This window comes from Lonchura striata, chromosome 2, assembly GCF_046129695.1.
Source record: "Lonchura striata isolate bLonStr1 chromosome 2, bLonStr1.mat, whole genome shotgun sequence".
Taxonomy (NCBI): Eukaryota; Metazoa; Chordata; class Aves; order Passeriformes; family Estrildidae; genus Lonchura; species Lonchura striata.
The window spans coordinates 84,644,034-84,656,304 of NC_134604.1; the positions used below are offsets into that span (position 1 = coordinate 84,644,034).

The 12,271-nt window shown below is 40.1% G+C and overlaps 1 protein-coding gene across 4 annotated transcripts in view; it reads left to right on the forward strand.

Moving 5' to 3' along the window:
• HERC2 (HECT and RLD domain containing E3 ubiquitin protein ligase 2) overlaps positions 1–4,417 on the forward strand; it is a 103,544-nt gene extending 99,127 nt beyond the window's left edge. For all 4 annotated transcript variants that reach the window (XM_077781525.1, XM_077781527.1, XM_077781526.1 and 1 more), the window contains 4 exons: positions 30–220; positions 1,921–2,026; positions 2,561–2,773; positions 3,423–4,417. In XM_077781525.1, coding sequence (XP_077637651.1) covers positions 30–220; positions 1,921–2,026; positions 2,561–2,773; positions 3,423–3,695 — 783 coding nt within the window. In that variant the 3' untranslated portion in view covers positions 3,696–4,417. The remainder of the gene's footprint in view (positions 1–29; positions 221–1,920; positions 2,027–2,560; positions 2,774–3,422) is intronic.
• Positions 4,418–12,271: the final 7,854 nt, after the last annotated feature.

Here is a 12,271-nt window from a genome sequence, read left to right on the forward strand (position 1 = left end):
GATTTAACTCAGGTTTCTTACTTTCAAAGGTTGATAAAGATTTTATTCCTGGACTTATGTACATTCGAGACAATGAAGCTACTTCAGAGGAATTTGAAGCTATGAGCCTCCCATTCACTGTGCCTAATGCAAGTGGTCAAGATATTCAGTTGAGTTCCAAGTACACCCATATTACACTGGATAACAGAGCAGAATATGTGAGGCTGGCAATAAACTACAGGTTTGTTGAATAAACCATTAAGATTACTGATATGAATATGCATTTCATTTTAAAAAATATATCAGCTTTTAAACAATATGCTACTTTAGCCTGTTATATACAAGTATATTAATATTTTCATGTGATTACAGTGTTGATTTTCTGACTTCATTTATTGTATCCAAGGAGAAAAATCTTAAACTTAATTTTTTGGAAGCAAAGTAAATGAGCAGGTGTGCCTCTAGACTTGTCCTGACTAAGCAGTTTTGGCAGCCAGTTTTAATGGTGGAGTAATGTCCTAGGCACCTAACTCTTCCTTGTGGGCTAAAGTAATAGGCTTGATCAGTTAAGCTCTTTATGAAGAGAGCTTAGATCTAGTACTGCTGCACTCATACCTTTGCATATCATCAACTGCAGTCAAGGGCAGTATCAGCTGAATTCTTACTTCAAGTTGGAGTGTACAAACCAAAATGTTCATTGCTTGGCTAGGACACTCATGCACACCCATGGGTGCTAGAAGCTGAGTATCCCACAGAAATCAGTGAGAAATAGCTGCTTGGTGTTTGAGAAGACTGCCCTTTGGTTGCTGATATGGCCAGGTAGCTTATCTAGATGAGTGCATCTCAGAAACAATCATAAGCATCTGAAGCAGAGGGCCTAGTGCCTACTGAATTATGTAAATTTAGGTAGTTTGGATAAGAAATTGGTTCAGGCTTGTTTTATTCAATCCACCATATTCCTCTTCTTTAGGAAGTGCTTGAGCAAGACTGTATCATCACAGTCTTATATACTTGCTTATTAGTTTGTAGTTACAGTGTCTGCCAACAATTGCAAATTAGAGCCTTAGTTTTTTTTTTTTTTTTTCCTCCACTGTAAGTTGTTATGAGCCAATACTTAAATCAGTTTCTGACAGTAAAGATGGAGATTTTGATTGGAGCTGATATTCCTTTGAAGAAATGTCTTTGCTGTCTTGCCAGTTCTGGCTGTCCTCAGAGGACCTGAGCATTTCTAAAGCATTTTACAGTTAAGAGGCCTTGTGGAGAAACAGTTAAAGGTTAAGTATCAAGTTTTTTAACTATATGGAGCCCTTGAGAGGGAAAACTAGCACCTGAATAGAATCCATGTAGAAAAGCAGAGGCAAAAGACCAAACTTGTCCTGGCATCTTTGTTTATTTTGGTGTTGACGGGCCTGAGGACAGCACTTGTAAGAGATGTCTCTGCTCTGGAGGGCTCTGTAAAACATCTCAGAAATTATTTGATGGAAAAAAAATAAGCCAAACACAAATCGTGTGTGGCATCAGAAGTAGCAAAATGTTCTGTGCCTGTCTTGAAATGAAAAATCCTACTGTCCCCTCAGACATCCTATTTTAGTTCAGACCCCTTTTTTAATACTATAACTTTTAGTGCTGAGAATGTTTGAAGTTAGAGTTTCAAGATACAGCCACTCTTTTCCAAGAGCATATTGTTTCCAAATGGGATATGGTTTTGTTTTTGCCAAGCATAGCACATGAAAAATACTGGAAATAAAATATCTAAAACATTGGGAGATAGCTTCCTTTGCAATAGGAATTGGTGTAGTAAATCAAGTATCTTGTAAAAAATGTTTTTAATGTTCTTTGGTACATAGCTGGACATTTGAGGAGAATGGTATAAGTTGCTTTGATAACACAGTAATTGTTAGAAATGATATTCACAGAAACTTTAAAAATGTTTATTTACAGGCTTCATGAATTTGATGAACAAGTTGCAGCAGTTCGTGAGGGGATGGCCCGTGTTGTTCCAGTTCCTCTACTTTCACTCTTTACAGGATACGAACTGGAAACTATGGTATCAATTTCTGCTTTTTTACATCTGTCAGATTAACTTGGAGTGAGATGATTCACTCACTTGCTTTACTAATAAAAACCCCACATTAAATGCTGTTTATAATGATTGCTGTGTGGTTAAAAACAAGGGAAGTTCAAGGGAAGACCAGAAAATGGTTAATTGCCCTCTTGGTGCTAGTAAAATTATTTTGACATAGCTGAGCAGTGATATAATGAATTATTTCAGGAAGAAACAAACAAGCAAAACCAAAAAAACCCCATATGCCAGTGATCTCATTCTAGTGAATCTAGAAAGTAAATTTGAGATATTTGTCCTAAAGTCAGGAGTACAAAAAAAGTTTGTTACTGTGTCCTGATGGAAGATGTATATCTAGTATTTTTGTACTAGGAGACTATGCATGGCATTTCAAAGGTCTGAATGCTCAGTTTGTCACGGTAAAAGCTGATTAGATATTTTAAAGTAAGGGAGAGAACAAATCACCTGTAATTGCTTTGATCAGACTTGTGTGGCCTATCACTGTATTTTATTTTTCAGGTATGTGGAAGCCCAGATATCCCACTTCATCTCCTGAAATCTGTAGCAACTTACAAAGGCATTGAACCAACTGCTTCCTTGATCCAGTGGTTCTGGGAAGTGATGGAGTCCTTTTCCAACACAGAGCGATCTCTCTTCCTGCGTTTTGTGTGGGGCAGAACAAGGCTCCCCAGGACTATTGCAGACTTTAGGGGGAGGGACTTTGTTATTCAGGTAATTCAGGATTGTTTTTGTGTGGGACAGGGAAAGTTGGGGCCATCTTAAAAAGCTGGTAGTGGAGAAGTAGCAGTGTGACATAACAAAATCCTGATTTCATTAAATTGTTCTACAGCTTTACATTGTAGATGCAACAGTGCAATAGTTGAATAATGTCTGTGACAGTTAATAATGTATAGAACTATTCTCTCTTGACTTGGACAAGTGGATATTCTTTTAATTTCCAAGCCATTTGTTTCTGTGAATTTTGATTTGTTTCTGTGAATTTTGATAGTTTTCCACTCTCAGGTAACTGTTTTAGCTGGCATTTATTTAGCATTTCTTTCAGTTCAGTTAATAATTTCAGCTAAATTAAAACCACACAATCTTCAAATCATTTTTGATACCATCTGAAGTAATAGAATCTTTTTGAGACTGCTCCCAACCACATATTTATAATCAAAACAGCTCATAAATGTCTAGTTTTATTTATTGATTTAGTGGAGGGAAAATGGATTTGGCCTCTTAATGGTTCTTTCAAGAAACTTCAGCATCAGAATCAAAAGTATAACAAGCTGCTAAAAAAACCCTCCAACTTATTTGTGTTTTGGACAGTGAACAAAAATCAAAAATATAGTGCTTTTTTTCTTTTTTTTTTTGCTAACAGGTATTGGATAAATACAATCCTCCAGACCACTTCCTTCCTGAGTCATACACGTGCTTCTTTCTCCTGAAGCTGCCCAGGTATTCCTGTAAGCAGGTGCTAGAGGAAAAACTGAAGTATGCCATTCACTTCTGCAAGTCCATAGACACTGATGACTATGCCCGCATAGCGCTGACGGGAGAGCCGGCGGCTGATGACAGTAGTGACGACTCTGATAATGAAGATGCAGATTCTTTTGCTTCAGATTCTACACAGGACTACTTAACAGGCCACTGAAAAGTAATATAAGGAATAGTTGTTAAAAGCACTGAGGCAAGATGCCAAAATGACAATGAAGCCAAGGACAGGTTAGGTTTCAGAATAGAGACTGTATAGTCAGAGGGATGGTAATCTTCTGAACATGGGGAGAGTGTGTTTGCTACTTAAGGATTACAGCTTAATCCATCAGCTTAAAATAAATGGCACAGTACATGGGCATTTAACATTTATTTTAAGAGCTGGAAATGGCCCCCCATAATGCTGCACTACATTTAGAAACTTTGTGTTTACTGAAGTGTTGTAAATGTTTATATAAATATGGTAGTGCAGCATCCAAAAGGAAGTGAAACCTTTAAATTGTGGGTGCAATAGGTTTTTTCATATTAAGTGTTGTGTTCTGTGCATCTTCTTGATTGTATATTGGAAATACTGTGCAACAATGAAATAGTATTATAAATATTTCAATTAACTTTACTAGAAGTTTGTTAAAAGTTTTTGAACATTGAATAAACATTATTCCTTGAAATTCTTCTATAGAAAATTAAAAATGGCCAATAGTTTCACCTCCACCCCTGGTTTGTATATTTTAGCTTATGCATTATTTATCTCAAATTTGATACCTTTCTGTGAACAGCATCATAATTCTTATCATGGAAAGTGTACTGTATATAATTGGTGCCATGTAAATGCAAAAATTATAATTTCCCTCTCAATAAAAGTTCTGCCACATTAAGAACAAAGATGTGTTTTTTCATTGTAATGCAGCTTGGCTGTGGGATGAACATTGAAACAGCTCTGCTAAGAAATGTTTTTGCAATGTACAGCTTTTGACCAAACTGCTCCACCAGTAATACAGAGATTTTGTCAACTACAGTAAACTTGAGCAAGTCCAGATAACGTATAGTGATTCTTTAATTATTAGGATAGGTATATGTGAGTATTCAACATTTTACAGTTTAACATTTTATAATTATGAGTGGATTCATTCTTTTTTAGTGTGTGTTTGACTTCTGTTCCAACTAGATTAAATATTAACTGTGATCATGAACTAAGTCTTCATGAGACAAACTTGGTATTTCAGTATAGTGGTGAAACTAGTGGTAGTCAGATGTCAGTTTGAAATACCTTACCTTTAGAGTCCTCTGTTTAGTGCTAAAGATCTCTTGCAATAAATGCCCCTTTCCTGATCTTCTATCTCATGAGAGGTTCCAGAATTCAGGCCTGTGTTTGGTCCTCCAAATTTTCTCTGTCTTCTGGTGAAAAATGCTCTGTCTTTTTGAGTCTTTAAGATGCAAAACTCAAAAACCTTTAAGAAACCTCTTGTATTTTTGTTGCTAAATTGAATTTCTCCTGAGGGTAAGGAGTGAAGAAGTAGTATAGAAGTGCTCATGTGGTTGTCTGCTGCCCTTCATCATGCTAACACCGGAGCCCTGTAGGCGTCCAACCCAATCAAAGAGATTCTGTAGTCAGCTTTTCAGGAGAGGGGATGAATGAGTCATGCCCAAACCTCAGTACAAGGTCTGTGACCAAGTTCAATTGCTGTTGTTGAATTTCAAGCCCCATTTCAGAAGCATATGGACTTCTGTAACGTGGAGTTTATAACTTGCTTATAGGAAGGAAAAACAGTGTCAGGATCTTCTATCCAAGAAAAGCAAAAAGGAAGTATGCTTAAGGTAAGGAATCTATAAGCGTTGTTGCACTAAACATTGCATAGTTGAATACAGTTGCATTGAACTGTAAAAGTTTCTTAAGCTGCCTTCTTTGCTTTCCAATCCTAACAGAAGAGTGGCAGGCAACTTTTACAGTGTGGTGCTTGTGACCTGTGGCCTGACTTACAGCATTTCATAAATTAGCAGGTTGGAAGGGGCCTCAAGAGTCTGTTCCAACCTTTTTTGGCAAAAGCACAATTTAGACAAGACAGTTTAGCATTCAGTCCAACTGAATCTTAAAAGTGTCCATGCTGGGGAAATCTGCCACCTCCCTGGTGAGATTATTCTGTGAAATTTTTTTTCTCTTCTGTGTAATAATAATCTCAAGAATAATTTGTACCATTACTCATTTTCTTTTCCATGGCACTCCTTGTAAAAAAAGGAGTCTATCTTTGTAAGCACCCTTTATGTACTGAAAGATGTTGATAAGGTCTCCCATAAAGCTTCCTGTCAGAAGGCTGAACAACTCCAGTTCTTACAGCCTTTCCTCACATGACAGGCTTTCCAATCCTCTGGTCCTTTTTGTGGTCTTTCTCTGGATCCTTAGCAGCCTGTCCACATCTTTTTGCACAGTAGGGACCAAAACAGCACAGTGTGGCTTCACAAGTGTTAAGTGGAATAAAGACTACTTTTATCAGTGCTGGTGATTCCATCTTGATGTAACCTGGTATCTCGTTGGGTTTCTTTGCTGCAGCATCATGCTATTCATTTGTATTGAGTAGACATTGTTCACCCCCATCAGCCAAGCCAGCGAACGTGTCATAAAAGGTGAACAGGTTTGTCAAGCACGATTTGCCCTTCACAAATCCCTGGTCGCTTTTCCCAGTCATGGGCTTCATCCGACTTGTGATATCCAGCCAGGAGGATTTTTTTCCATAATTTTCTCAGGGACTTAAGTAAGACTGATGAGCCTATAACTTTCTGGATCATCCTTTTAAGACCTTCTTTTAGATGGGGGTCGCATTAGCCTTCTTGCTGCCTTCTGGGATATCTTCTGATCTCCACAGGATCGTGGAAAGTGCACTCAAAATTATGTCAGCCAGCTCTCTTCAACACTCTCAGGTGGATAATGTCAGGGTCCATTGATTTGTAGGGATGGAGCTCCTGCAACAGCTCACACACCAGCTTCACTGACGGTGAGTCTAGGTTTGCATCAAACTCGATTTTTGTTCCAAAGGTTAGAGGACCAACAGTGCAGGTAAAGACCAAGGTGAAGGAAGTATTGAGAACTGCCTTTTAAGCATTGCTGGTGACTAATTCATCTTGCCTGTTGCACAGCAAGTCCACGTTTTCCTTCTGTTTTTACAGGTTGTTTACATATCTGAAAAAACCTTTTTTGTGTTTTTATTTTTTTTTTTTTGTATCTCTGGCCAATTTCAGTTCAAGCTGAGCTTTTGTTTTTCTAACTGCATTTCTGCAAAGCCTGGAAACGCCCTTGTAGTTCTCAGTGGGTATTCATCCCCTTTTCCTCTAGCCAGTGTGATCCTACAGCCATGTGAGTTGTCGTACCATGTTTGCATTATTCCTGTGACATACATTTCTGACTGGGTGCAGAGGCCCAGTTCCTTGTGTTTGTTCCCCAGGCTGCATTCACTAATATACTTGAGGTGGTTAGTCCTGAGGAACATTTGTCCCTGCTCAAGTCTGGAGCTAGACGAGCTTTACCATCCCTTCCAACTCAAATCATTCTGTGAGCCAGCAAACTTAATGAAAGATTCACCTTTCCAGAGAACATGGGAAAAAGCAACCCCCCCAGGCAGAAGTGCAGCAAGAAAAACTCTGGCAGCCAACCCCATGGCTTTTGTTTTCAGGATGAGTCTAAGACAGAGCTAGTACCTCTTTCTGTCCTTTGTAATATTAAACAAACCTACCCTGCACTCTGCTACTATTGGAGGTCTCCGAGTGTTTCATATCATGCTATGATTGTAATTGCACTGCTCAGCTCAGCACTGTGTGCCTCGACAGCCCTGTGGGATGGCCACAGGGAAAGCAAAGCATCCATGAAATTTTGATCTTTGCTCACAGTGCGCTGATAGCAAGGGCAGGGACACACATCCCAGCCTTGTTCACTGTGCCTGGATGTACTCTGAAAGGCTCCACTAACAGGTCATGGGATGTGGTCAGGAAGGAATGCAGATAACAACAGTACCCTTTCAGCTCTGGGCTCTGAAAGGTGGCATTCAGTGCCTGTCTGACAGTGCTCCTGCCCCTGGCCATAGCCCCTGGCTATGCAGCTGCTCCACAGGCCAAGTGCTGCCCATCTTCGTAGGTCAGGGCGCTGCTGGACATTTATACCTTGCTTCAGGGGCATAAGGGCAGGACAGCAGTGTCCAGGTGATGCAGGAAAGTCAACCTTCCTGTAGTAATGTAGTGGAAGGACCACTACATTACTCTGTGTATAAGAAGATACAAGAGGAAATGCCCTTTTATGCACCAGTACATACGTCAAAAGAAGCATGAGACAGTACATATTACACAAAGGGAGCTTCATGTCCAGAAGTCATCCCTTATCCTTAGGATTAATCATAAATCAGCTGAGGCAATGACAAAGATAAATCTTTATCTGTGTGGATCTCTTATTTACATAGAGAAACAAATCCTGAATGGCTTCAAATTCTGCATCTCTCTGCACCTATGCTAGTCTCCACATCTATTCCATAGTAACCACATATGCCCTCTCTCCAGCTTCCCACTCTGCACTGGTCTGGAATAGGGCAAGATAAATAATTACACTGTTACACTGGTGTCCATGCAGAGGTAAATCTTAGTCTTGAATGGAGTTATGGAGCCATTATTTCTGTGTGTGAGGCAGAGCAGAGAATAATGTTTCTAGCAGAGGTGAAACTAATTTGTCTAAACTGGGAAGTTTTCTGAATTTTCCATAAAAGGAGTTATTTGACTGCCAAGATTTTTCAGTAAAGTTTAATAGTGGTTAAGAAGGCTTTTCCCTCCCTTCAAAGTTACATATTCCTCTACCTTTTTTTTTTTCAAAATATGTGTATAATTAATAGCAATACATTATGATAATTCACACCTATTTTATATATGATTCTGCTAGGCAAGTCATAACATTATTAAATATTACTTAACATGTCCCAGTCTGTTTTACAAAATCCATTGTGTCACTTTTGTTGAGCAGAAACATCTCTACCTCAGCATTTGCCAAACTGGTGAGAAGAATTTTCTTTCCAGATTGTTTAAAGCGGAGGTGACTCCCATAAGGTCATTGGTAAGAACATGTCCCCATAAATCCTTGTCTCCACGTTGGACTTGGACAGAGGAGTTGTATTTCACAAGACACTCACTTTCACCTCACTTGACAGTTTTTTGTTTCTGACCTTTACTTTCCACTGACGTAACTCCATCAAACCAAAAAGCCATACTGAGAAGAAAACAGCTCTGCAACATCACCAGGGACCTTGGCCTTTACATTTCTGAACTGCAAACACATGTTCATCTCTGAAGGATGGATCTGATCACAGCGTGCTGAGGGCTGCTCAACGCTGGCAATGCAAAGTCTATCTCAGTGGCAGGAAACCATCATATCACATGGATAGCTCACCAGAGGAAAGACCTCTGTTGTGCCAAAATTATACACAGTATAACCCCTTCTCAGAGCGGACTGTCATTCCCAAGTTGGCTTTTCAGGCTGGTAGATGTTAACCCAGAGCAGATACTTTGCAAACCCTCCCAACCAGCAGTACCATGGTTATGATGTTATTAGGAACTTCTGTCTTCATCAGACAAGTTACTGAAAACTCCTGAAATGACCACAAGACCAGCCATGTCAGTAAATGAGTGCTCAGTAGTTTCAATTCACCTCTTTCCCAAAAGCAGCAGAAGTGAATCCAGGCCCTGACAGGTAGAGAGGATACTGACTGCTATTGCCTCAGAGTTGTTTTGAGACCATAAAATAACTGAACCTCCCAGAAGTGCCACAGAACAGTTGTTTTACCATCTGCTGTGAGGCCTTAGCAGCAACTATTGCCACTCCATAAGGGATGAGAAGGTGATACTGCCTTGCAAGAATGAAGCCTTGGCTGCGTCAAAGAATTGAGTGTAGATAATTCTCATCAATGCAGCCTATGTGATGAAACAGCTTTTCTGTACAAAACAAGAACTTTGATCTCCTGACTCCTGGTCCTGTGCCTTAACCACACAGGAAGCTTTCAAATCTCCCATGGACTTGTCTTCCCCTATACATGGGTATTTTATCCACACTGCAAACTGCCTGAGACCAAGCAAGACCATCTTGGAAACAGCTATCAACCCCTTACTGACATCCTGCAGCATGCAAGGCAGTATTTTTTTGTGGAATCCAGACTGAGAGGCAAAATCAGGGCTGAAACCCAAAGTAATTTCACTGCAGTTTGTCTTGTCTTCTTTCATCTTCTTATTAAATCTTTTTGTTAGTAACTCTCCCTCTGCCATGACTGCACTCTCTATCCCGTGTGCACACTCAGCCACAAGGACTGAATGCCAGCCCCCAGAGATCTGTGTGGGAAAGGGGGTGCTAGCTGCTGGCACAAGTAGAGCCTTGGCATCAGCTGCTGGAACAGTTGAGGGTCTTTAATTCCTTTGTTCCAAAATGAAAGATTCCAAAGGTGATGCCCTACATGGGTAACTGATACGCCTATCCCTCGCAGCCCCCCAATCACTAGGCTAGCTTGAGGGCCTTGAGGGAAGGTGGATCAGGAGCTGGGTAAAGATTCTAAAAAGGGCTCTGATCCTTTGATGTGGTTGTCTAAGCTCTTTATTCTATAGGAGGAAGGGGAAAAGATAGTGAACTAGGAAGGGACAGAGCCTTATCTAGGCTCAGGACAGGGAGGGCTCTTTGGCCCCACCAACCCTGTTGGGGCAGGAAAGAGGGGTCTATCAGGTCCTAGCTACAGGGGTCTCTGGGGAGGGAAAAACCATTGCCCGAGAGGAATGCAACAGGTAATTCTTGTCATAAGTACCACAGACTGAAGCCTGGTCAGTGTCTCTGCCAGGAGGCCCAGGATCACAGGGATGAAGGTGTGTGATTTGAACTCCAAAGTTCATTTATTTCCTGGTTCTGATCAGACAGTTTTTGCCCAGGAAACCCTGTCCTCTGCAGGACTATGGAGGAAGAGCAACTCATCCAAGGCAGCCCATATCTCACTACAGATACCCACACAGGTATTTAATGCATTTCATTTCTTTCTCCTGCTATGTACAGCACTTCATAACCCACTGACTACTGCATTGCTCAGGTCAGACAGCCCTTCTATCAACTTAATTTTGGAGATCAACCCTTTCTCCAGGATGTTGCTAGGTCAATGTGATGAAACTAATGAAAAACATGAGAAGCAACAGAACTAGCAAGGACATATGCAGTCTTTCCAGTCTAGGAGAAACCTTCACATTTTGCCTGTAGTTTTACCTGCAAAATTTTGATGTTACACTTTCTTGCTTTTTTTTCCCCTATGTGTTTCTGCCAAACAGCATAACAAAGCTCATTTGACCACCAAACCACACTGGCACTTTTTGTCCCCACATGCTGATGAAGTTTTCACTGGGAAACGAGAAGGTTTATACTCCTAGCTTAGACTTTATTTTCTAGAAGTGATGTATCCCATCCTTATTATGGCTTATTGGCAGTAATAAGTACATGCAAGTGCCCAGTAAAACTTAGGTTTCCTTTCACTTAACACTGACTATTTACAAAATGGAATCCTAGAGTATTTTATATTATATCCATGTTCTCCAAACAAATTTCTAAAAACGCTTCTGTTGAAAACTTTTTCACATATTATGTTAGTGCACCACATGTAAACTCAGTGGAGAGAGCTGATCAAAGAGGAGCAGAGTCAGGAAACAACTGAGACAATTCTACTCTGTCTTTTTGAGAAATCTTTGCACAATCGTAGTCGCTGACCATCAGATGACTAAATGCAAAGAAGAGTGGTGCCTTGCAGATAAACCATTAGCATTCAAATTTGAGATGGATACTCAAATCAGCAGAATCTTTTCCAAGGATCAGGAGCATCAATTCACAAATAGTTTCTTTATCACATTCATAGTTGTGTTGCTTTGCTGCAGTTTTCACTTAAGACAAGGACATGACACCATGACAGAATATTTTTTCCACCAATTCCACACCTTTCAACTCCAGCTGAGTAAAAGAACTATGTTGGCATGCTTTAGTTAACACCACAATTTTTAATAAAAATGTTTGCTGGGAGATTAGCCTTGAAAGGTAACATCTGCAAGAAACTCTACATCTACACATTTTCTTTGATTTAAAAAAGCAAAATGTTTTATCAATGAGATCTTTGGAAACCACTGCTTCTGCTTTTTCTAGAAGAGTACTGTGTGATTTACTTTTCCACATATGCTGATTAAGATGCTTGCAGGGGAGTCAAGTATATACTGGCCTGAAGACTTCTTTCACTAACATGTTGAGGAACATACCCTATGATTATAAATGGGTCACGTGCCTAAACTCCCTGATGTGACTCAGTGACCTTCTGTCTTTATTCAAAGGTTGTTTAGTCTTTAAATATAGTTTTGGGAGGTTGATTCCTTTTCCTTCTCAGACTATGAATTTGCACGTAAAAGCCCATTAAGAGCAAATCCCATTTTTTGATGACTTGAAACATTTTTTTTTCAAGGACAACTGGCTACTCAGAAATACTGCAGCCTGTTAGTAGTGGTGGTATCCACCTGTCTAGAAAAGGCAAAGGAATCTCTGGCCGCAGGCTGGGCAGCTTGGTGAAGCAGGCTTTAGGCTGCAGGACTCAGGTGTTACAATCCAAAGTGGCAACACTCCCACCATCACACCCCACGGGGGAATGAATAAGCCAGGTGTCTAAAGTGAAGGTCCCATCTGTGAACTCAGGGTCTGTTCTCCACATTTTGGGA